The 24227-nt window shown below is 35.0% G+C and overlaps 1 protein-coding gene across 2 annotated transcripts in view; it reads right to left on the bottom strand.

Moving 5' to 3' along the window:
* Window positions 1-23712, bottom strand: part of LOC150094558 (uncharacterized) — a 170205-nt gene extending 146493 nt beyond the window's left edge. The window contains exons 1-2 of one of the 2 annotated variants that reach the window (XM_090412329.1): window positions 23455-23712; window positions 10520-10602 (exon numbers count right to left, since the gene is read on the bottom strand). In XM_090412329.1, coding sequence (XP_090268455.1) covers window positions 10520-10602; window positions 23455-23690 — 319 coding nt within the window. In that variant the 5' untranslated portion in view covers window positions 23691-23712. The remainder of the gene's footprint in view (window positions 1-10519; window positions 10603-23454) is intronic. The other variant, XM_090412327.1, reaches the window with a different exon arrangement.
* Between the last annotated feature and the right edge of the window lie 515 nt (window positions 23713-24227).

Here is a 24227-nt window from a genome sequence, read left to right as displayed (position 1 = left end):
TAAATTACTTAGGCCAAACATCAAGAAGCCTGGAAATTCGAATAAAAGAACATATAGGAGACGTTTTGTCTGTTCTGAACAACAACAGAATAGACACTTCAGGATTAGCCCACCACTTCTCGATCTCTAACCACACCATCGATTGGGATAACAGTTCCATGCCTTATATACAAGAAGATTTTCGACGTAGAAACTTCAAAGAAGCCACGGTTGTACTCCATTCGGGAGAAAATCTAAATAGAAATCAAGGAATGATTCTGAAAGACATCTGGAAAAGCCTAATAAATTCACTCAGCTTACCAGAATTTCATTTCGCTAAAAACTATACAACGCACTCAATAAACAATGACTGACTGAGACACCATGCTCCATGCTTATGATGTTACACATCAGTTTTTAATTTTAATTTATTTCACTATGTTACTCTATTCTTCTTTTTTTACTAGCAAATGTCATACTTGTCCTGAAGAAGCCAGACAGAATAGCTGGTGAAACTTGTTGACAATTTGTGTATATCATTTATTAATATATGGTCTACCTTCATTCTTATTCATCATCTATGTGGATTATATTATGAAAGAAAGTGGCATTAAGCCTGATATTACTGGAAATGTTAAACTTTGCTATTTGCTTTATGCAGATGATGAACTCCTAAACCCATTTAGTCCATGACTCCAGATTCCCTGACTAAATTAAACAATATCTTTAACAAATTTGGCATGAAATTCAGCAATAAAAAGACCAACACTATGAAAAAAGACAGAAACAGTGAAACATTCTGAAGCCTTTAGAACAAGTTAAATATTTCATCTATTTAGGCTATTCACAGTTTTTAGTGAAGATGGCAAGTTACATCTGGAAATAGACAAGAGAATATGCAAAGCTAGTATGGTGGATAGCCTAGCCAGGTGAATAAATTTATATAAAATAAGAGAGAAACTAGCCAAAACACCAAACTATACACGGTGTCCAAACCAGTTTTAAGCTATGGCCACTTAAACAGAATGGGTGAGGAAAGGTTAGAAAAACAGATGTTTGATGCCAAGATGCCAGGAAAGAGACCCAGAAGACCAAGCTCTAGGTTGATTCGAAGGCACTTCTGATTTGGTCAGAAGTGCCTTAGAAGTACATGATAGATATGACAATGTCGGAGTGCTCACAATTAATAGACTAATTTGGAGGAAAATTGTTGATAGGAAATAAATAATAAATATGTCATAATAGCCTGAACACCCATTGAGGGTGTTGAGGCTACTATGACATATTAGGGAATGGATGATGATGATGCATACTCTCCAGAAGGTGAGTATGTCTCATTGTGTGAACTTTTTCTTATAATAAGCTTCACTTATTAATGTTTAGATTCAAAAATGTTTATTTCCTGTTATGAACATGCAGATATTTCAACCTGATCAGGATTTTAATTCAATGAAAAAAAAAAAAAAAGGAAAGTGAATTTAATTAAATCCTTTCTTCCTGTATTTTTATATGATTTCTTTCATGAATGATTACAACTATTTTGATTACTATAGAAAGTTTTCTCAATTGGTTGTAAATTACATTAAACTTGCCTTGAAATTATATTCTGTTTAATCCTTTATCCAAGTCTAAGGAAACAAAGTTGGCACGTGAAATATTTTCAATGCTAGGTGGCTCTATGTAACAAAAAACATTACATCCTCTAACTGTCCACTTAAAAAATCACTAACTTGATGACCAGGTCAGCAGTTAAGTATTCAATTATTTTAATATATCCCTACCCATCTTTTATGGGCATATAAATTATTCTGATAGATAATTAATTCAGGTTTATTCCCAAATTTCTATATGGCAAATGCAATCTAGTGGGACATTCTAATTTGTATTTTAATTGCGTTTTAATTCAAGTTTTCCTCTTTTAATGTTGTTTCAGTTAAATGAACAAAATTAATGCATGAGATAATAAATATATTAAATGTGTTTAACAAATTTTCTTTTTCACTTACACTTACATATAATTTAGCATTTAATTTTGAACGGATATCAATGGTGCACGTATGATTATAATTTAAGTAAACACAATTGATCAGTTCAGAAATGAAAGCTAAATTATAAAATCAGAGGTAGCAAAATATTTGTAACAGCCTTTTCAAAAGAAAATAATGCAAAACAGTCATAAGAAATCTCCTGGGAAAATAGATAAGAATTTATTTTTGAATGCTACAGTATTTCTTTACTTCTGAAATAGTGATTTCTACTAGTTACTAATGCGCAACAGCAGTGCTGTCAAATGTCCATTTCTGTTGGGTGTGCTGTCATGTGGCTTATGCAACCTGCACTACAAAATTCACATCAATTTGACTGTATGATTGCATTTTTATCAATGTATGCAAGTTTTAAGAATGCATAGTGCAGTGCTCAACTGGTCCAATGCAATTGTAGGATAACCAAAATGTATGTAGATTAGAGGACAACGTTTGTTTAAAGATATATTAGAAAACAATAATAAAAGAGAATGCTATATTTGAATTACTCAAAGATGTAATTTGGTAATTTGGAAGAGAAGGATGAGGCTTACCTCCTTCGACTACAATCATACAATCTGCAAAAGCTCTGGCAGAAAACAGGACATTCAGTAGATCATCAACACTGTTTCCCCATTATAAACATAGGCCAAAAAGTTATAAATTATTTATAGATATATATTAAAAACCTATCGATATCAGTGTCCTAAACATGTCAGTTCACACTTCACACATGCAAACCAGAAGAAACTCAGAAAATAAAACCAGCAAATCATGAAAAATAACAACGTTCAATTAGATTGGTTGACACAATAATCAATTACAGCCACTGATTTCTGGGTGTGTGTCCAGCATACACACACTGCCTCATCTTTTGAGTGATTTTAAAACCACGGAAACACTAACAATTTGACTCGTTAAACCATCTGTACGAACTTTCAAAGAGCTCAGAGGTGTCTGTATTTGTGAAAGCACACCCAGACTATTAACACGAATGTGATACAATGCTTATGCATCAAAAAAGCGTCCTCTTCATGAAGCACTATACAGTGGTATCTCGCTAATCCGAACTAATAAAAACCGTGCTCATCCGGATTAGCAAATAATTTGGATTAGTGAATTTTCCCCCAAGAGACAACAATGACTACCGTTTAAGACAAAAATAATCAGATTCTAATGGTACATTAATTTAATTCTGTAAATAAATGAAGTAACTGATAGAAAAATAGCTACTGTACTGTAATGTAAAACTTAAAAAAGAATACAATTCACAAGATTATTTTAGTAAAAAATTTAGTTTGCATGTACCTGTATTGTTGAGGGTTCCGATTTAATAAAATTGCATAGTTCAGTACATAACTTAATTTGCTTAAAAAATATCACTTTCTTGTACGCAACACAAAAAAAAAAAGTTTTATTTCTTTGTAAAAAAGTCATTGAATGTTTTTGTTTCTTGGAAGCTAAACTTTTTTCGAATGCTTCTTCTCAGATCTGCATTAGCAATAAAATTTTGTGGAAGGGCGTATCATTCTGCTTAGCCCATTCTATACACATATTAAAACTGTCAACTGCCTCTTCATGTTTTACTTTTTTTCTTCGAGTTCTTTATTGTCAGCATCGTCTTCTAATTCATTCTGTAGTTTCATATTTATAATTATAATCTCAGCATCTGATTTGATTTCGAATTCACTTTCGGTTCTACCTGTAATCCATTCTGTAACATCTGCTTGTGAAATTTCAACAACTGGATTTATATTTTTACCCAAATTATGCACATTTTGAATTTCCTCTTTTTGTGTATCACTGTAGTTATCTTGGTAAATTCTAGAAGACCACAGTTTTTTCCATGACACTCGAATTGCCTCAGGTTCAACAGCTTCCCAAGCAGCAGCAACTGAGAATGTTACATCCTTAATTATTAATAGTACACAAAATAATAATACGTAATAAATAAAAAACTTTTTTTTTCTTTCAAACCGAAGTTCGGATTACTGGAGGGTTCGGACTAAAGAGGTTCGGATTAGTGATATACCACTGTATATTGTGTTTAATTTTAGGAATAACATGAAGCCAGGAAACAATTAGGGAAGTCTTTAACAGAAATAAATGCAAAAATATAATATCAGTGATAATGCTATTTTGCAGGTGTGCACTGCACACCTTGAATATACGCTCCTGCACAATAGGTTCATTAATAAACTAAATATTATTCAGAAGGAAAATAACAAGTTTTAGCAAAATTATACTGATTTTAAGGAGTCTTTTATTGTATCTTGATCTGCTAAGCAAAATCAGAGAGATAAGCATATTATTAACATCTTACCTCCATGGAAGTCAGGGAACTCGTCACAGCAGATTTTCACATAAGGAAAATCACTTAAATGTCTTGCAAATGGTAAAATTTAATTTTTATCAATCTCTTCTAAGAATATAATGCACAATACAAAATTGAAGAAATCATTTTGTAGGTGCCTACATAGAGTGATCATCTTCTTCTTTTCAGCCATTTTCTGTCCACTGCTGGACAAAGGCCTCCTCCAGTTCTTTCCACCTTTCTCTTCTTGGCAATGATTGATCAATTTTCTCCAACAAAATTTGACCATATGCACATCCAAATTCATCTCATTTAGGATGTACATAAATCACATATGAAATTTATAATCTGAGATGTAATAGAGACCAAGAAACTTTTACAAGATTGTTACTGCAAATGTTAATTAATCTGGTCCATTAATATGAATTTCAGGTGCATCTTGATATATATGATCTGACCAAGATCCACAAACCTCATAAGAGACAGAGTTGATGGTATTAATAGCCTAATAGCAATACATTTATCTCAAATGTGCATAACCATATCACTGCCACATTTTCTATATTTTTTTCATTACTTTAGACAGTAATTTGTCATCCTTCTTGGGAATGGTGGGTTGAATATAGGCCAATTTCCAGGCTGTGGGAGAAATACCAGTGGAGTAAGAGAGCATATAAAGGCAACTTAGGATAGGAGTCAGTTCTGGTGCACAAATGTTCAGGACAATTGGAGGAATGCCATCAGAGCCAGGAGACTCTGTGTCTAAATGAGTACTCACTTCAATAAGATCTATCAACTGGGTATATATTACTTGGTACAATGTTCCACTATATTGGATGAAGAGACCAAGGTGCATGAAATGAGGTACACGAGTTGTTGCATAACCCTGGATAAGAATTCAGCAACAGAACAGATGGGATATCAGCAAATATGCTAAAAGAATGTTTAGCCAAATTGGCTAGGCCTTTGATATGTTTGTATAACTTGAGTCTCAGCTCAGGAAAGATGCCAAACTGAATGTGTCTAACTACTAACTTATCAGTATTTCTGGAGTGGTGGTGAAGATTTTAGAGAAGTTGGTAAGAACTCATATACAGAACCAGATTCATGGACAAGCTATTTAATCTTTGCAAAGAACAGCAAATAATTTGCTAAACGGATTTACTAAAGGGAGGTCATGTTTTAGTAATTTGCTCAAGTTTTGTAATAATGTTACAGCAGAGTTGGGAAAAGGGAATGGATACACTATGATACTGTTGGACTTTGATAAGGCATTTGATAGAAGAGGATGTTGCAAACCTTGGAGAATATGGGATTGGAATATAAATTACTGACTTGGATGATGGGAAAATATATTATTTACAGGCATCAGAAAATGAACATGGTGGGTGTGAATCTGCTGGATTTGAGGTGACCTGTATATCAGTCCTGGGACCATTGTTGTTCAATATATACCGTACATTAATGATACTGGAAAGCATCTGACAGGATATGTTCAGTTGTTTGCTGATGATGCAAAGATAAGCAGGACAATCAGGGATGGTACTGATATTCAGGACTTACATAATGACTTAACTAGCTGGAAATGTGAGCAAATGATAATAGCTGTCAATTCAATTTTAGTAAGTGAAAAGTCACGATTGTGTAAGTGAGATTTTCAACAGTATACTATATTGGTGGGATTATGCTTTGAGAAACTAATGAGGTTAAGGAGCTTGGAGTTAAGGTGAATAGGAATATGAAATTTAAAGGCCACATAACAAAAATTTTGAAAAGAACATTGATATGTATGATAAGGGAATCATTCTGTCTCTTTACAAGCCTTGTACATAGACTATTGTATGCAGGATTTGGTCTCCTGGATTCAGAGGTGGTAAAGAAGCTGTGGACAAACTTCTGAAGGGTTGTTACAAGATATTGCCTGATGAAATGTTCTGTTATATGTGGAAGGTGAGGAGAGAACATGAGGAACATTCATGGAAGTCAAGTATGCACAGTTAAAGGGGTGAGAGCTAGACTTTTCTCTCACAGAGCAGTGAATGGAACAGTTTGTTGTTGTAATCCAGTTCATCTAGCATAAATGAGTTTAGGAGATTGTATAACAGCTGGTGTGAGTGATGAGTAGCCTCCGTCAATGAGTCCTTTATCCCCCAGGGGTGGGGTCTCAGATGATGATACAGTTTAATACCATATATTTCAGATATCTAATTATCTTAAATTAGGGAAGCGCCAAAATTATCTCAAATGGACCTTGCATTTGCTATGGATGGAACTATTATAGTGTTTCTTGTTGAGAAGAGTGGAATAAGATTTTTATGTTACAATGAAAATTTCAAGAATATACAATGTGATGTTTTTGAAATTATACACAAATCTTGCATAATTTTCTTGAACAGATTGTAGAGAACATTATGTGCTGTAGTGTGTTGGTCATAAAACCAGTTCACATGCTAGGCAGCTTTATTTCAGGATAATAATTCTATGGCCCCTAAATCTAAGTTCAGAACAATCCTGAGATCAGGTTTCCAATACTTTCAAGTAAATATACAAGGAATGTTGCTTGGCTGAAAATCTGGGCAGAAATCCATGGTAACTTATTGGTTTTAATATGCAATAAAAATTGCATGTAATAATGAAAAATTACTGCATTTTTTGAAAATTAATTTTGGTTTAGCAATATGCTAGCCTTTTATGATAAAGTTACAAGAGCATTAGATGAGGGAAAGGCATATACTGCCATTTTCTTAGACTTAGTGAAGGCATTTGACAGAGTGCCACATGATAAACTGATATTTAAGTTGCAGCACATGGGTCTGGATGTCAGATTGGTCAACTGGATTCAGGATTGCCTGTCCAATAGGTATCAGAGAGTTGTGTGTGGTGGGGCAGTTTCAAGGAAGCAGAGGGTTACAAGTGGGGTCCCACACAGGGACCAGTACTGGGACCTACATTGTTTAACCTTTATATTAATGACATTGTCAGTGGATTGAAAGAGGATATTCAGTTGTTTGCGGATGATGCGAAGCTGGGAAGGATTATTAGTAATAGTGCAGATGCGGCAGCCCTGTAAGAGGATTTGAATAAGCTAGATAGATGGGCAAATGAATGGGGGTGCATCAGTTTAATGCAGCAAAATGTAAGTCTTGAGGTTTGGGAAACATCGATGGGACAGTGTATACTCTATGGGAGGAGTGATACTGGAGGAAGTAGGAGAGACAAGAGATCTGGGGTTGATGATTGATAGAAACCTGAAATTTAGGGGCCATATTGCAAAGGTAACACAAAGGACTGCTGCAATAATGAGAAGGACACTGACCTGCAGAGATAAAACAGTTATCATTCCATTGTATAAGACCCTGATCAGACCACACTTGGACTATTGTTCTCAGATTTGGTCACCAGGATTTGAAGGGGATAAATTAACTGTGGAAAGGGTACAAAGGCGGATAACAAAGATGGTTTCAGGACTGTACAATGATAGTTATGAGGATCGGCTGAGGGAATGTGGACTGCAGAGTTTGGTGGATAGAAGAAGGAGAGGTGATATGATTGAGACTTTTAAACTGTTGAGAGGTGGTTACAGGGTTGACACTGGGGAGTTCTTTTGCTTGGTTGAACAGCAGGAAGGAGTGATGACGAGAGGTCATCCCTGGAAGTTACGAAAGGAAACTGTGAGCAAGAGGGTCAGGAGTGGTTTCTTTGCATGGAGGATGGTTGAACCATGGAATGCATTGCCTGATGGAGTGGTGAGAGCGAGAATGGTCAATGAGTTCAAGGAGTGGTATGATAGACTTTGTGTTTCTTAGGAAGGACCTCCCACGATGAGTCTTTTGATTCTATGGAGGCTTGAATAATAATAATAATTCTGAACAAAAAAAAAAAAAGGCTATTTTCAATGCAATTTTTTTTATTCATTACAAGGGTGGTATGAACAGTTCTAAACCTCGACCATAGATGGTAACACTATCGGCAAGGTTTTTTTCCCTAAGTTGGTACATCTGTCCAGTAGTGCACTCAGGATTTAATCTGGGAGGGGGGCCGAGCACTCATGATTTAATCTTAGATGGGAGGTCCGAGATGAGTAGATGATTTGAGAATGCACACTACATTGCATAGGACCTATGACTGAACATCTGCAGTGATCGCCAATACATGATACCTGTGATCTCCTCTAGTCCGGCTCAGGCAAACGAAGTAGCGCTCGGTCCTTAAGAGCACTACTTCATTCGCTTTGAGTTCACAGCGGCCGTGATTCCCAAGAGCTATACAGTATTCCCATCTTATGTGGCCGCTAATTCATAAGTAGCATAGAAATAGAAGACACAACATAAATAAAAAAAAAGAAGTTTAATCAGGAAAAGATTTTTGGAAAATTTTCTAGGGTTTTTTCCGTTTTTCTTTTGGGGAGGGCCAGGGCCCCTTGGCCCACTCCCTGGGTGCGCCACTGCATCTGTCATAAGCATCCATGTGAAATTGCAAGTCATTCTATCAAGTAGTTTGTTTTATATAGCTCTCTGTATCCCTAGAAATGGATAAAATTGAGTATCGTTTGGTTATAAAATTCTTAGTAAAAGAAAGTTTAACGCCAAAAGAAATTTATTCGAAGTTCATAAAAGTTTATAGGCACTCTTCTCCTTCGTTTTTGACAATTAAGAAATGGGCTGCCGAGTTTAAACATGGCTGTACCAGCCTTGAAGATGATCCACATGAAGGACGTCCAAAAAGTGTAACAACACCAGAAATCATTGATGAAGTGCACGATATGGTATTGAATGACCGGTGAGTCAAAGTGCATAAAATTGCTGAGAATATAGGCATTTCAAAAGAATGTGTAGGATATATTTTGCATGAAGAATTGCATATGAAAAAGCTTTGTGCAAGATGAGTGCTGCGCTTGCTCACAGCAGATTAAAAATGCACTCGCATGAAAATCTCTGAACGGTGCTTGGAGCATTTTAACAATAATAAAACTGATTTTGTGCATCGTTTTTACTATGGATGAGACTTGGATTCACCATTACACACCAAAATTCAAACAGCAGTGAAAACAGTGGACAGAAGCCGGTTGTTCAGAGCCAAAGAAGACAAAATCGATTCCATCAGCAGGAAAGGTCGTGGCATCAGTGTTTTGGAATGCTAAAGGCATTTTGTTTATTAATTATCTTGAAAAGGATAAAACAATAACTGGGGAATATTATTCCGATCTTTTAACTAGACTAGATGAAAAAATTCGTGAGAAAAGACCTGGTTTGTAGAAGAAAAAAATCATCTATTTTGGCAAAAAAATCAAGTGTTTTGGCAATGGGAAAATATTAAGGGATCTGCACTATGAATTGTTGAAACATCCAACCTATTCCCCAGATTTGACTCCCTCTGACTTCTATCTCTTCTCAAAACAAAAACTCTTCCTCGTGGTCAGCGTTTTTCTTCGAATCAAGAGGTGATTGCAGCTGTAGAAGGGTATTTTGCAGATCTTACTGAGAACCAATACAGGGATGGGATAATGGCACTGGAGCATTGCTGGAATAAATGTATTAGTCTTAAGGGAGATTATGTTGAAAAATAAAAATAATTATGAAATTATAAATTTTTGTTTTTTCATTCTTAGGCCGAGAACTTTTCAGACCACCCTCGTACTATCTCTAAATAATTAATTTTATAAAAAATTATTTTTTCTTGAGTCATCAAAACTGCATCAATATATTTAAAAACTTTTTTTAAAGAGCTATCAAAATGTTTTAAAGAACTTTTATTAGCTCTGGAATCTATAAAATCTTAATTTTACTACAGCAAAATCCTTGCAATATGATTATTTCAGCAGCAGGTAATTAGTGACAAAAACAAGACTAAGTTACTGAAAATGCTTCAGAATAAGAATACAGATATTCACTCAAATAACATATTTCATAAATGTAGTAGCAATACTCATGTAAAAACATTTCAAATAAATTTCAGTGAAATCAAATAATGTTAAAAACATTAATTCATTTTCATTGATGTGTCCAAATTCATTCTCAGTGGGAACATGCAAAGTCCATTCCTTTATATCATATTTATTCTAGCTATATCTTTGTAGTTCTTTAGATTTGCAGTGAAAACTAACCAAATTAAATTAATTTGCAAATACACTATTTAAAAAATTAATTAATTTGATTCTGGAAAATAATGATTATTGTTATTTTTTAAAGAAAAAAATTCTTACCTCTAACTGATAGATATACAGTAATGAAGATGGCAGAGGAAAGCACAAAGGAATACACTGAACAGGAGGTAAAACTAGCAATCCTATTGGATTAAAAAAAAAAAATGTAATTATAAAAATTTTTATTACAATTATCAACCAAAAATTTAACTAATAATATTTTAATAGTGTGAAGGTGAAACTGGAGACTACAGATATAATCTCTCTGATGATATCTTGAATGGAGTGAAGTATGATGTTGTTTTAAAGGAAGACAGTAAAAAAATAAATTTGTATTGGATGCATTATTATTTGAGACAGTAATTAGAAATTACAAGTAACAGTTTGGAGTAGTGTGGTTTCCACTAGGAATAAAGGTGAAATAAAGGAATAAATAAAGAAAGCTATCACGACAGGTTAATGCTGCAGCAAGTGATCATGATTCACATGGAATCTTAGAATGGGAAAGTTCACAGATAAGTAACATGAATGAAATCAATTTTTCTCGCATGAACTGAAATTGTGCATAATTGAGCCAAGAATTATCGAGAAATTACCTCTGAAACAGTATATGATGGATCCGAAAAGTAGTGCAAGTTTTGGATCAACAATATTTACATGTGTAAAAATTAGTGCAGATCGCTATATTCAGTATATACTTAAAATCTGCTTCATTAAAAACAAAAAAAATGTTGGTATAAAAGTGAATGAAGGAGAGGGATAAATAATATACAGAACTCCTAATTATGCATATCATGGTGGAGTACTATAAAGAAGTCAACAGACACCATAGCATGAAGAAAAAACAGCCATAACACAAACTTTGATAAGATGTAGGCCCTCACTTTGCTGTGATGACAGCTGCAATCCTATGGGGCATAATTTCCACAAGCATATGATAGTGATCAATGGGAATTTTGAACCATTTTTCCTGCAGGCATATAATGAGGTCCAGGACTGTTGGGGAGGGGAGGGGGGAAGATGTCCCTTGACCTAATCCAATGCTCCAGTTCATCCCAGATGTTGAACAGGGTTGAGCTCAGGACTCTGTGGAGGCTAGTCAAATGTGGTGACATTCATGTCCAGAAACCACGAAATAACAGCAGCAGCCATATAACATAGTGCATCGTCTTGCTAAAGAGACAATGATCAGTTCTGCAGAAACACGACAAAGTAGAAAGCATTGCATTGTCCAGAATGTTCAGATACCTCTCAGAGTTCAATGTTTGTGACACTACAAACAGAGGTTCAAGGACAGACCAGGGAAAAACAGCACCATACCATCACTGACTTCAACAATTGGGGGTTATGCATGTTTAAAAAAATAACTATGGATCACTATTATATGCTGGTGAGAGGCATTCCCCAGGTATCCACCATTTTGTTGCTCCATAACACAGCTTTCCAAGCTTCCACATCCCCTGTATATGGTGCAAAGAGCATATGCTCTTTAAACTACTGAAGATGAGGATTCATGTTGGTTCAGGTAATGGGGGGGGGCCTTGCATATTGTGGTCCTACCATGGAAATCCATGTTGTGAGCCTCATTTCTGAATGTTTTTGTGCAAATTCATGTTCCAGTCAATGCCCAGAACTCCACATTTGGCCAATAAATGGCAGTTTTAACACATTATCCTTCATAGCACCCTATGGTCATGTTCAGCAAGTGGTGGGTTATCCAGTGCATGTAGCACTTGCAGTTGACTCCCAGTTCTTCCACCTCAGTGTGGTATCACTGATTGTTGATCTGGGATGGCCCAATAAGCACCCTATGGTCATCACATTCAGTGAGCGTGGTGAGTCATCCACTGTGGATAGCACTCACAGTTGACTTCCTACATAATACTAGTGGTGGTTGTGGACAGTAGATGGAATTGGCATAGATAATGACAGTTGCAGTTCATTGTAGTTAGTGGATTGTTAGTGGTGGAGACAGAGTCATAGAGTAAGTGCTCTCCCTCAATGTGTCTTTGGACTCCCTGAGGTGTCACGTAATAATAATATCCCCTCAGTATGGAATCACTGATTGCTGACCTGGGATGGCCCAATTTGTCAACACTTTCTCAAACAGACAAGCCTGCAACATGGCATCCCATCACAATGCCTCTTTCAAACTCTGTCAGTTTCTTCTTGCAGTTATTTCACCTGAAAACAGTTGCACTGACCTGATAGCATCACACTGCTCCAATTTATACTGGCTACAAACATGACTCATTACATGGCACGATGCATCTTGCCCATAGGGCAAGATGGATTATGCAATGGATGTCTGTTGATTTCTTTCCAAGCAGTGTATACCTACCCAACCAGAATGACATGATCGAGAATGTGTCAAATGAGGTATGGAATATGTGTATGCTTGGAGTGTGTTTGAGGACATAAAAGAGCTGTATACAGCTCTTTTATGTCCTCATAAAAGATGGATTGCATCTGACCATAGAAATCTACTCTATAGACTATTGTTTTTTGGAAAAATCAGGTATACTAGAATTGCCAGGATGAATGATAGCTGGGATAGCACTTTGTTGGGACAATTGTCTGCAAGAATGTATGGTATATTATGAATTTTGAAAAAGAATAAGTTTCATTGCATATCAAAAAATTGCTCATTCTTTCAGAGTGAAAAAGAAAATTACAAGATCTTTTAAAATACATAAGGAAATGATCAGACAATCATAAAAAAAGTGTTTCATAATAATTTTCTAGTACAGCAAAATTATCACAATTGAACCTACAGTTGCTTTTGGCTTTTGTAATACATATACAATTGCCTAGTTGGTTGAGTGGTTGACATATCTGCTCTCTAGCTAAGAGGCTGCAGGTTCGAATCCCACCTAGACATGGATGTTTGTGATTGTCTTCCACCTTCATATATTCATTCATCCAAGTATATATACACTCTCCCAAGATGGACTGGGTCACCATGGAAGAAGTAGACCCAACCCTCCCACAATGGAAGAGGCCTTCACCTGCAGTGGGTAGAAAACAGGATGATCATCATCACTACAGATACACAACTGTTGGTGCCTAATTTCAGCAATTAAAATCAAAATGGGAGTGATTCAATTTTTAATTTAGAAACTTAAATGACATATTTCATTATATCCCATCCAAAGAAGAATTATTACTATCATTCTGAATTATATCACTGTTTTAACTAAAAATGATTCCTCAAGTAATCAAAACTAAGTTGGTCATACAGTTAATTTGTTTTTTTACATGAATTGTAAAAAACAAATTCACTTAATTCCATCTAGCCAGGGTAGAATTACTGCTTTGTTTAATTTCCAAAACTTTTGATTTTCAGTTGAGTTTTGCTTACTGCAAATAATTTAATTACAAAAACTGAAATTACAAAAACTTGTGAATGTAATATGCATGCATGGCAGAATGTGAGCGATATGGTCATGGAGAGACTGAACAGCAGACAAGAGAAAGAATGGATTTGTAGGAAGTGCGATATTTTATTAGACTACGAGTTAAGGAATGCGAAAGACTAAAGAAATAAAAAATGGCATAAATGAAACGAAAGCTAGCGGAACTGAGGGAGTGAAAGAACACAAGAATGCAAAAACGAAAGTTAGTAATAAGGAAGCAAAAGGAAGTATAAATGTGGAAATCAAAGTAAGGTGTGTATAGCAGAACGAGAGGGAGCAAGACTACAGGAGTAACAGAGAATGAAACTGTTAGAATACAAGATTTGATGAAACAGTTATTGAAAATGAAAAATGAAATGAGGAATATGCAGAGTTTTATTTGATGTTTAGTAGAAACTAATGAAAGTATGCAAAAGAACAGACTGAAAGAAAAAAAGGTAAAGGAGATGACGAGTGATTCAATGATAGCAGCATATGAAGATTCCATTGTTAGAGGATCAGTTAATGAGAGAGTTCATAAGGTCTGCTATCCAGGAGGGAGAAAATGATTTAAGTGGGCATAAGGAGAATGTAAGAGTGAATATCAAGAAGCTATTGAGAAGAGTGAAAGATAACTGTATAGTGGGAAAGGTTGTCAGTGTGTTGCTGATCCAGAATGAAGATCCAGAATCACAAATGGCATGCTAGTGGAGCTATGTGAGAAAGGAGTAAAGTTTGTCGAAAGAATGGAATTATACAGGTGTGATGGGTTGTATTTGAATGGCTTTGGAGTGAATGCACTGGAGAAAGTTTGATAGATGGAAGTGCAATGTGTGATGCAAGGATGAACAGAGAGACATGCCATAGGGAGAGTGGATGTTGGAAGTAGCAGTGAATGTATGTATGGAGATGATCAACATAGAAATGGAATACAGGTAACCCTCGTATAACGCGGATGTTAGGTTCAATAGAAATGCCGCGTTATATAAATCGCATTATACGAGACATAGAAAAAGTAGGGTTAGGTTTCGAAATAGTTTTTTTTTAAAATTATATAAACAACAATGACATATCCAACAAAAACAATATTTTTATTTAATTCAGGTAATTCATGTAAGTTAAGAAAACATAAACTATGACAAATACGTAGCATAAAATTATAAAAATTACAAATTGTACATAAATTTCATTGCACATAATGCATAAATGTTTTAGACACAATAAAATAAAGCGTATATTTTAATCGTCATCACTGTCTTCAGAAATAACATTTCGTAGATATTCTTTAAGTGGCCGGAGGTCATCACCACTTGAAATCTCTTAGACATCATTTGTATAATTCTCATTGCATACTTCGGCTGGTTTAGTCATCAAGAAGTTAGTAATAAGACTTTGCTTTCCATTATGTTGCAATTTTGTATTAAGTTCATAATATGGCGCTAAACAAATATCCAATTGTCTCGTTAATTTTCCCAAGCACTCCATCGAGGGATCATCATCCGTAAAATAACTTCCTAACTTTCTTGCCAAGTCCAATCCTTCTGCTAATTTCTTTAAACTGAATTCTTTAATGGATTCATCACAATCAGAATCCTCGGCAAAACTTTCCCCGCCATATATTAATTGTACCAGTTCCTCCTCATTTAAATCTGTTTCTCCATCAATTAATTCACTAATTTCATTTTCAACCATATCGCAAAAGCCCTCTCCACCAAAAATGTGTGCAACGTTTATTATACGACGTAGCTCGGCATTCACTGGAGGTACGAAATTTTGTTCCATTACGGCTTCAGGCCATATGTATTTCCAGCAAGCATTCAGCGTAGAGGGGTGTAATTCCTTAATGGACAGCGAAACAATTTTCATACAATTCAATATTGAAAACTCTTTCCATGCTTGAGGCAGTGTCATGTTTGGATTAGATTCCATTTTTTCCAAAATTAATTGAAATGTTTGCCGAATATAATATGACTTAAATGTTGATATTATTCCTTGGTTGAGTGGTTGAATAAATGAAGTAGTATTAGGTGGCAAAAAAGTTATTTTAATATTCGGATGGCTTTGTAGGGTGGCCTGGTGTGTTATCTAAAATTAGTAGAATTTTGAAGTCCATGTTCTTTTTCTTTGTGTAACTTTCTACACCGGGTACAAAACACTTGAAAAACCAATTTTCAAACATGCTAGCTGTAACCCATGCCTTTTTGTTAGCCAGCCAATAAACAGGTTGGATGGACTTGTCGAGCCCTTTCATTGCACAAGGATTTGCAGATCGGTTAATAAACATTGGTTTTGTCATGTAATCACCTGATGCATTACTACAAAACAGTAGAGTAATTCTATCTTTGGAAACTTTGAATCCAGGAATTGATCTTTCATATTTCAAAATACATATGTTTTGGCATTTTTTTCCAATATAATCCAGATTCATCCGCATTGAACACCTAGTCTGCACTGTAACCACCTTCTTCAATGATTTTTAAAAGTTCTGCTGGGTATTTCCGGGCAGCTTCAACATCTGCTGGTGCTGATTCTCCCTGGATTTTAAGATTATACAAAGAAAACTGCTTTTTAAAGTTTTCGAACCAACCCTTACTGGCACAAAAATCCATGCTGAGAGACTTCTTCTGAAGAATCTTGATCGAGTTCTTTTAAATGTTTATAAACTTTGAGAGTTTTTTGCTTAATAAGGTGTCCATCCAAAGTAATTTTCTTCTGAGTGCAATCTTCTATCTATATCATTAGCGATTTCTCCATTTTTTCTATTAGAATATCGCGAACACAAGCAATGCGTTTTGCACTTACTGTTGACCCAGCAATAACACTTTCTCGGATTTTATGTTCATTTTGTTTGATTGTTTGAATTATTGATTCATTTAAATTCAGAGTCCTTGCAACAAATTCTGGTTTTTCTTCAATTTTCAACCGATGCAAGATTTTAATTTTTTCTTTGAGAAATGAATTTCCTCTTCAATGTTGGCTTTTTCCCTTTTGTTGCAGTTTTAGTGGCCATTACAATAAAAATAAACTTTTACATTGAAAAAAAAGCATTACATATGTATGTAACTCACCAGAAAATAAACTGCTCTGCTTGAGAATAACACACTTATGATTTTAAATGCGCTTTCCTGGCAGAAAACGAAGACAATTTTCAACAATAAACACTTTATACATAAACCTTTGATGGCGAACCCATGGTATTAATGCCAGAGGTGGCACATCTGAGAAATTTGCTGGCACGTCAACGATTTACAGGTGATATCCTTTTATATGCTTATAAATTATTCAAGTTATTTTTTAATTGTTACAATACGTACAAGCTGAATTTTGTTTTACACAAGACAGCAGCTATAAAGACGTGCATACGATTGGTGCAGTATTAACAAAAGATCGCGCGACCCAAAGACAAAAACAGCCGACAAGTGTTGAGTTGAAATGCTAATTCTCTTCAATCGAATTCCATAACATCTGAAACTGTCATAACAACATTCACTATTAGTTTTAACACATTCACAACAGGGTGTCATTTATCATTCCGATGGAACTTCTCATTACTGACTGGCTCAACACACAAACGTTTCAACCCTTAGTTGAATTTTATGGCTTCTTGTTTGCATTTGAGGTGGCAGGAGAACTCATACATTCATTATATGGCACGTTTCAATTCTTGGTAGTCCTGTTATAATGACATCGAGAATTTCAAATGCAATAAAAAAACACTTATTTCATAACTGAAAAATTGGACAATAGTTTTTAGTTAGATACTGTGTTTCAGTGCAACATATGGTTTTGCTTAAGTCTATACAGCATAGTTTCTGTGAGAGGGGGCATGTGATTTATTAGTTAGCGCTGTTTTTTTTCCATCTGTCTCTAATTGCACTATTTGTTGAGAATGACACAGACTGCAAAACCCCTCTGTAGAGTACCTTACTCAGTGATACAATAAAACCAAATTCGATACTTATAACTACTTGCGCGATATGAGCAGACAAAAATTTAACGAAGATAAAATTTGATTTTTAAGTCCCGCGGTGAAAAATGGTGAAAGTAAGTATAAAGTATCCCTTATATCCCATGAATATAAGGGATACTACAATTTGTAGACCGCGTTATATAAGTACCGCATTATACGAGGGTTACCAGTATATTGCGATATTGGTGGGAATGTTTAGACTGAGGGTATATATGTGGTAAGCAGTGATAAAGGTGACTAGGTAAAGAAAGGTTGGAAAAATCACAATCAACAAGTGGCTTGGGTAGGACTGGTTATAGACCTAAAAGTGAACTGCTGTGTTTATTTACAAATGCTAGAAGTATCAGAAATAAGAGAGATGAAATTGTTTCACTCATTGAGTTTATTCACCGCAAAATCATTGGAATAAGTGAAACATAGTTGAATGAAGATGATATCCTGACAGGAACAGAAATGGAAGGGTACAGTATTTTTCACGAGGATAGAAAGGACAAGAAGGAAGAGGGAGTACTACTGATGACAGCAGGGGAATTATATCCACATAAGGTAGACATGAAAGAGCGAAATAGTGGCAATGGTTATGAGGCAGTGTGGTGTTAACTTCAGGTTGACAGGAAGACATATTTAGTTGGATGTTGCTATAGGCCAGGGAATGTGGAGGGCGGTGATGAAGAAATGTATAAACAACTTGGATTATTGAACAAAGGAAGGATAATTATTTTTTGGGTGATTTTAATTATGGTGGTATAGACTGGAATTAAGAAATAGCATTTGAGAATAAGGAAAATGAATTTCTCGAGTTCTTGAGAGATAACTATCTGAAGTAGCATGTAAAGGAGGGCACGCGAGGATCAAATTTTAGATCTGATCATTTTATCAGAGGATGTAATTGTGAGTGGGATTTTGCACTTCCCTCTGGTTGGTGAGAGTGGTCACAAAAGGATCACTTGGGGTTGTGGCTAGTTATATGAAAACTTCTGTGAGGAAAGGATATATGTTGAAGGCTGGTGATTATGACAATCTTATGTGACAGCTTGGAGCTATAGCATGAATAGAGGAGTTGGGTGGTAAGGAAATAAATGCTGCTTGGGAGCTGATAAAGAAATACATAACAGCATCAATGTGAATGTATTCCAAAGGTCAAAAGGTTGAATAATGTATATGTAAAATGGACGAATGAGGGGATTAAGCATTAAATCTTAAAAAATAAGAAGACACTTTGGAGACAGAACAAGATGAATAATGGTAATAATCAGCTGGACGAGAGTATAGGGTGTCCACATTGGACCTCTCTAGTTTCAATGTGTTACTACTACTTAAGTGTATGGACCATGGTGTCAAAATTGTACAAATGAAAAGGAACACTCACTAAGTTTTTGTAAAAAAAATTCTGGATGAAACTTGTAATCTCTGGAATGTTTAAACAACCAAAATCTTATATATTTCCACATTTCGATTTTTTATCGTTCTTTGAAACTAGGGAGATCCAATGTGGGCACCCTGTATAAAGAATAAGCCAGAAGAGTAACTCACTTGGTAAGAACAACAAAAGGGCAGTACGAGTAGAAATCAGCAAATCAGGCCAAGAAAAACTCGAGTTTTTTTCGACATGTGGCAAGTAGAAGGAAGAATGATTATGCTAAGATAATATTAATGGATGAAAATGAAAGAATGGTAACTGCTGCAGAAAATATTGTTGAGGTATTCGATGAATTGAGTGAGTTTTAATTTTCAATTTCAGTAGTAAATTGTATGTACTCATGTTGTTTGTTCAGGTGATTGAGGAAGGTGTTTAATGTTTGGCAGCCATGTGGCCAGACAAAGAAAACATCATCAACATATCTAAGCCAAACTGTAGGTTTTGAAGTAAAGGAATTTAGAGCACATTCCTCATAAGCTTCCATATAAAAGTTAGCAACTTGTGGGGGGGGGGGGGGGGGGGGAATAGTTGTGAACCCATGGCTGTACCTTCTTTTTGTAGTAAAAATTATTTTGTCACACAAAGTGCATTGAAAGTAGTTAACAGAATGTAGTTTATAGGCAAAGCGAGCTGTAATATCAGGCAGAAATTTGTTCTGTAAGAGAAGAATTATATCATTGACTGGGGTATTTGTGAAAAGGACAGAAACGTCAAAACTGACTAATAAATTATCTTTGCTAAGCCTTATGTTTTTAATTTTGTTTATGAAATGTTGCATGTTCTTTATATAGGAGAGATTCTGATATAAATATATAGGAGATCCCTCTTATATAGGCTCTCAGATCATGCTCTTAACACCCTACACCAAACTGATTGGAAAAGTACCTGTTCCTTACATCATACAAAAACCTTCTTTAAATTTGCATATGAATATGCAAATTTAAAGAAGCCTGTGAAAGTTTGATCAACCATCCTAATCTTAACAATAATGGTGGGCATAAAAATCCCAAGAATTTGGATAATGCACATTCAGCCCACTTCAGTTCTTCAAGTTTTCTAGCAAACTCTTACTTTAGGACTAAGCAATAATTTCAGTTCTTACTGGCCATCATTTATACTGTTTTGTTCTAATTTATATGAATAATTATGTGAGGACATGTTGCTCTCTGGCTTTATATAGCTCTTAATGATTTGTAACCAAATAGATAATAACAGGACTCTAGCTTTGATGTAGTAAGTTTTTTCCCACCAGAGGTCAGGCCAGTTGTTTTAACAACTGACCATATTATGTGACTTTAGCATACCATGTAGAATACTGTGTGTGTATTCCAGATGAGTTTGATATGAAGGTCAAAACAATGAGTGATTATTTTGGTTTATATTAAACTGAAGTTTTACTATAACATGGTAGTTGTTTACATAATTTTTAATGAGGGATTGTTTTATTATTTACAGAGTGGCTTTGTGATGGTAGTCACATAACATATATCTCTATTACATGATTTTGGTAATATCATGATTATTAGAGGTGCACTTGTTTCATACTTACGTTACCCTCTGAATGCCATGCAAGCTCATGCTTGAAAAACACATTTCAAATGTGCATTTGCCCTAAGACAGGGCTTTGTTTGTGTCAGATGATGTAGTTGTTTCCATAATTCTTAATAATGAATAATGTTTTTATTATTTGCAAAGTGGCTTGGTGATGGCAGTCACATGACATGTATGTGTATTACATAATTTGGTAATATCATGGTTATCAGAAGTGCACCTGTTTCATACTCATGCTACCCTCTGAATTTCCTAGAGTTTTCCTTGTGTCAGATGATGGAACCAACCTTGCAGAATGGCTACTGAGCTGTGTAAACCTTAATATCACAAACAGAAGTTGATATTGGCTCTTGGATGGTCTTTTAGTGGTACGATACCAAGGAAATTTATGTCAAAAAGTATTCTCATAAGCACTTTCAAGCCATTGTTGCTTACAATGTTTGCTCCTATTCAGCTGTAAAATGACAAATGCTTTCCTTTAATATTTTTCGATGATGAGATGAAGATTTTTTGGTTCTTCTGTACAATAATCATTCCACGTAAGGAAGGTAACTAGAGAAATTCTTTAAAAAATTACTGTTTCTTCCATTAAACACAGAAGGATATAATGAATATTGTTAAAAATAATCTGTGGGAGAAATTTTTGAATTAGTGTTGACTCCAAAAAGAAGTACTTAAATACAGGACAGGCTACTAACATATTACTTAAATATTGTTTGTATGAAATAATTTTCAATATATATTACTTAAATTAAAAAATATATCCAGTTTTATGATTGGTTATTGAAAGGAAATACTGTCCTTTTTAAATTTTCTAAAAAGTAGCTGGCCCTGTTGTAACTCCATTCCTTAAAGGACCCCCATCTCCTAGTAAATAGCATACTGAATATTTGCTTCTTCTGATAGCAACAAATCTCATTCCCTCAAGTTTGTAAACAGAGTATCGGCTCTCTGCCAACGATGATGCTAATAGTTTGAAGAGTGCACTGTGTAGCCTAAAATAATCCAGTCTCTTTTTCGTCAACAGTCATTTGTGAATCGGCCCTTCATTCAAAGATACTAATTCACAAAGTATAATGAATCAATCTAAAAAAATAATATTTGCTGAAAAATAAAAATATATATATCGGGCACTACTTTGAGAGGATTGGTAACTAAATTGCGCGCCCACAAATAATACATACACGCAGTTCGGTTTCTGAATATCGGTTCGATTTTGTATGGAAGAGGTCTAAGCGATACGAGATTGGGTCGGCGAAGTGCGAGCTTCCTATAACACGTACAACTATATCACTTCTTTACCTGCAGGAAGATAAACATGCGAGTATTATACCTCTCATATTGTGAGATGTGAAATTTTTAATTTAATGTATGACCTTTCTAAAAAAAATACCTTGGAAAAAAACTGGTTGACAAAACAAGTAAGTCTGTAAAATAATTGTGTATGAAACTTATTAAATGTGTGGATCTCCCACGATGAGTCTTCTAACTGTATATAGAGATACCGTTAAATAATGTAATAATATAATTATCATTACTGTATATATAGCGAGCTGTTTCGTTTACACTGTAACTAACTGGACATGAACTCGCTATAATATAATTATTATTATTGGTTGGCGTATCCACTCTCCTGCCACTCTCCTGACTGCGGGTTCGAATTCTGCGTGGCCATGGAGGTTGGACTCATTCATTCATTCATAATCCGTACTTGGTAGAGTGCATACAATGTATGCACTCTCCGAAGAGTCAGCGTGGGAGAAGTAGAGCCTTCCTCAGTAATGAGAGATAGGAATGAATACAATACGTTTATACTACAATCAACTAGAAATGGTTAATGACCAGAAGAGATTCAAATAGTTAATACTTTTTTTTTCTTTGTTTTCTCCGATTATCTGCAATTTCTTTCTTTTTGACTTAATCTGATCAGCAGCAGCATTACACTGATTTTATAGAAAATTACAATACATCAGTGGAAGGCAAGTATTAAATGTATTCACGAATAAAACCCACTGAAAGTACTCGGCTTTACCTGAACGCTACTACGAAGAAATCGTCGAAAAGCCTCAAAAGATACTGGGCACATAAAACAAACAAAAGAAAGTTTCCGATGTTGAACACAGGACAATACTCGAGGCAGCATGGGAAAATACATACCATATCATCTGCTTAAACTCCGTTGTTTTGTACAAGCAGTTGATATTCTATTTTTCCCACACATACAATATATAGCATAAACCATCATAATTTTCAAAGTGACAATACTGTATATTATAAGTATGTGAAAAATAAAACTCTCACAGACACATTAATCGGTTAACTTCGATATTTAAGTTTCAAGTTAAAACTTTACGCTGGATTTTTTCTAAAGCCGTCTTTCAATGAACTACCGAAAATACCGGTATTTTAGCATACCGGTACTCACAGCTCACTTTTTTTTTTTTTTCCGCTCCGTGAAAACTTATTATTGTTAAATCATGAAATAAGAATTACAAAAATGGTATTATTATTATTATTATTATATTTTCACGTTTGTAGTGCAGTAGCGGCCCTCTCACCATCAAATAAATAATGCAAGTCCCGATAGTTTATCCTGAAAGAAATCATCTGGACACTAGCAAGTTACTTTATGAAAAGATGAAAATAAAATATCACTTACCCATATATGAACGTCAAACTGACCAATGCAAAAATGCTATATAGGGGATATTCCCATAGTAGTAAACTTCGTAGTGTAGATGTACTGAAATACTCTTCTAAAAATGTGACACTAGATATTAACCTTTCCAATGCTGATATCCAAGCTTTAGCTGTCTCTTCCTCCATGTTACTAAAACTCAAGAAATACACTTTCACTCTAGCATAAGACGTTCGGTTGCAATACACCGCAAGCATGCGCTTCTAAAATGCGCACCTTGCGTTTTAGTTGACAGAACTCGTGCTTGCATTTCGTCGTTGCCGCAATCCATACTTTACTTGTGACGTCATCAACAGTTCGGTTCTCTCTGTGGCTGAACTTTCTACATCATTAACAATTGTATTCTGCCACTATATGCCAAAATAATTCGGCGCCAAAAGATAAAGAGTGATTCCAAGTTTATTCTAAGAAATATAGGAATCACAAAAGAATAGACTTCGGCATAAGTTCCAGATATATAAGAAATTAATTGTCAAAATCAGAAAGAGCATTCTTGGCTGGGTATGAATTGCAGGGAACTCTTATATAGGCACAAAGCTAGTTCTCTATTTAATTTTCCTGGAAATTTCAAAATCATGGAATGTATAAAGTAACTTAGTCGAAGAAGATGCCACATTTCCTTCCTTTATTAAAAAAATTGTTGTTTTCTCGTAGTTTCAGGGCTACAATAAGTATGCGACTAATCCATTCTTGGTTCATAAACATAACTGTAAACTTTAGCTACCTCCTTTTCC

Source organism: Typopeltis vanoorti, chromosome 22 (genome assembly GCF_054136105.1).
Source record: "Typopeltis vanoorti isolate ZY-2024b chromosome 22, IOZ_Tvanoo_1.0, whole genome shotgun sequence".
Taxonomy (NCBI): Eukaryota; Metazoa; Arthropoda; class Arachnida; order Uropygi; family Thelyphonidae; genus Typopeltis; species Typopeltis vanoorti.
Note: the sequence above shows the minus strand (reverse complement) of the source record. Positions and strands in the feature narration are given on the sequence as shown.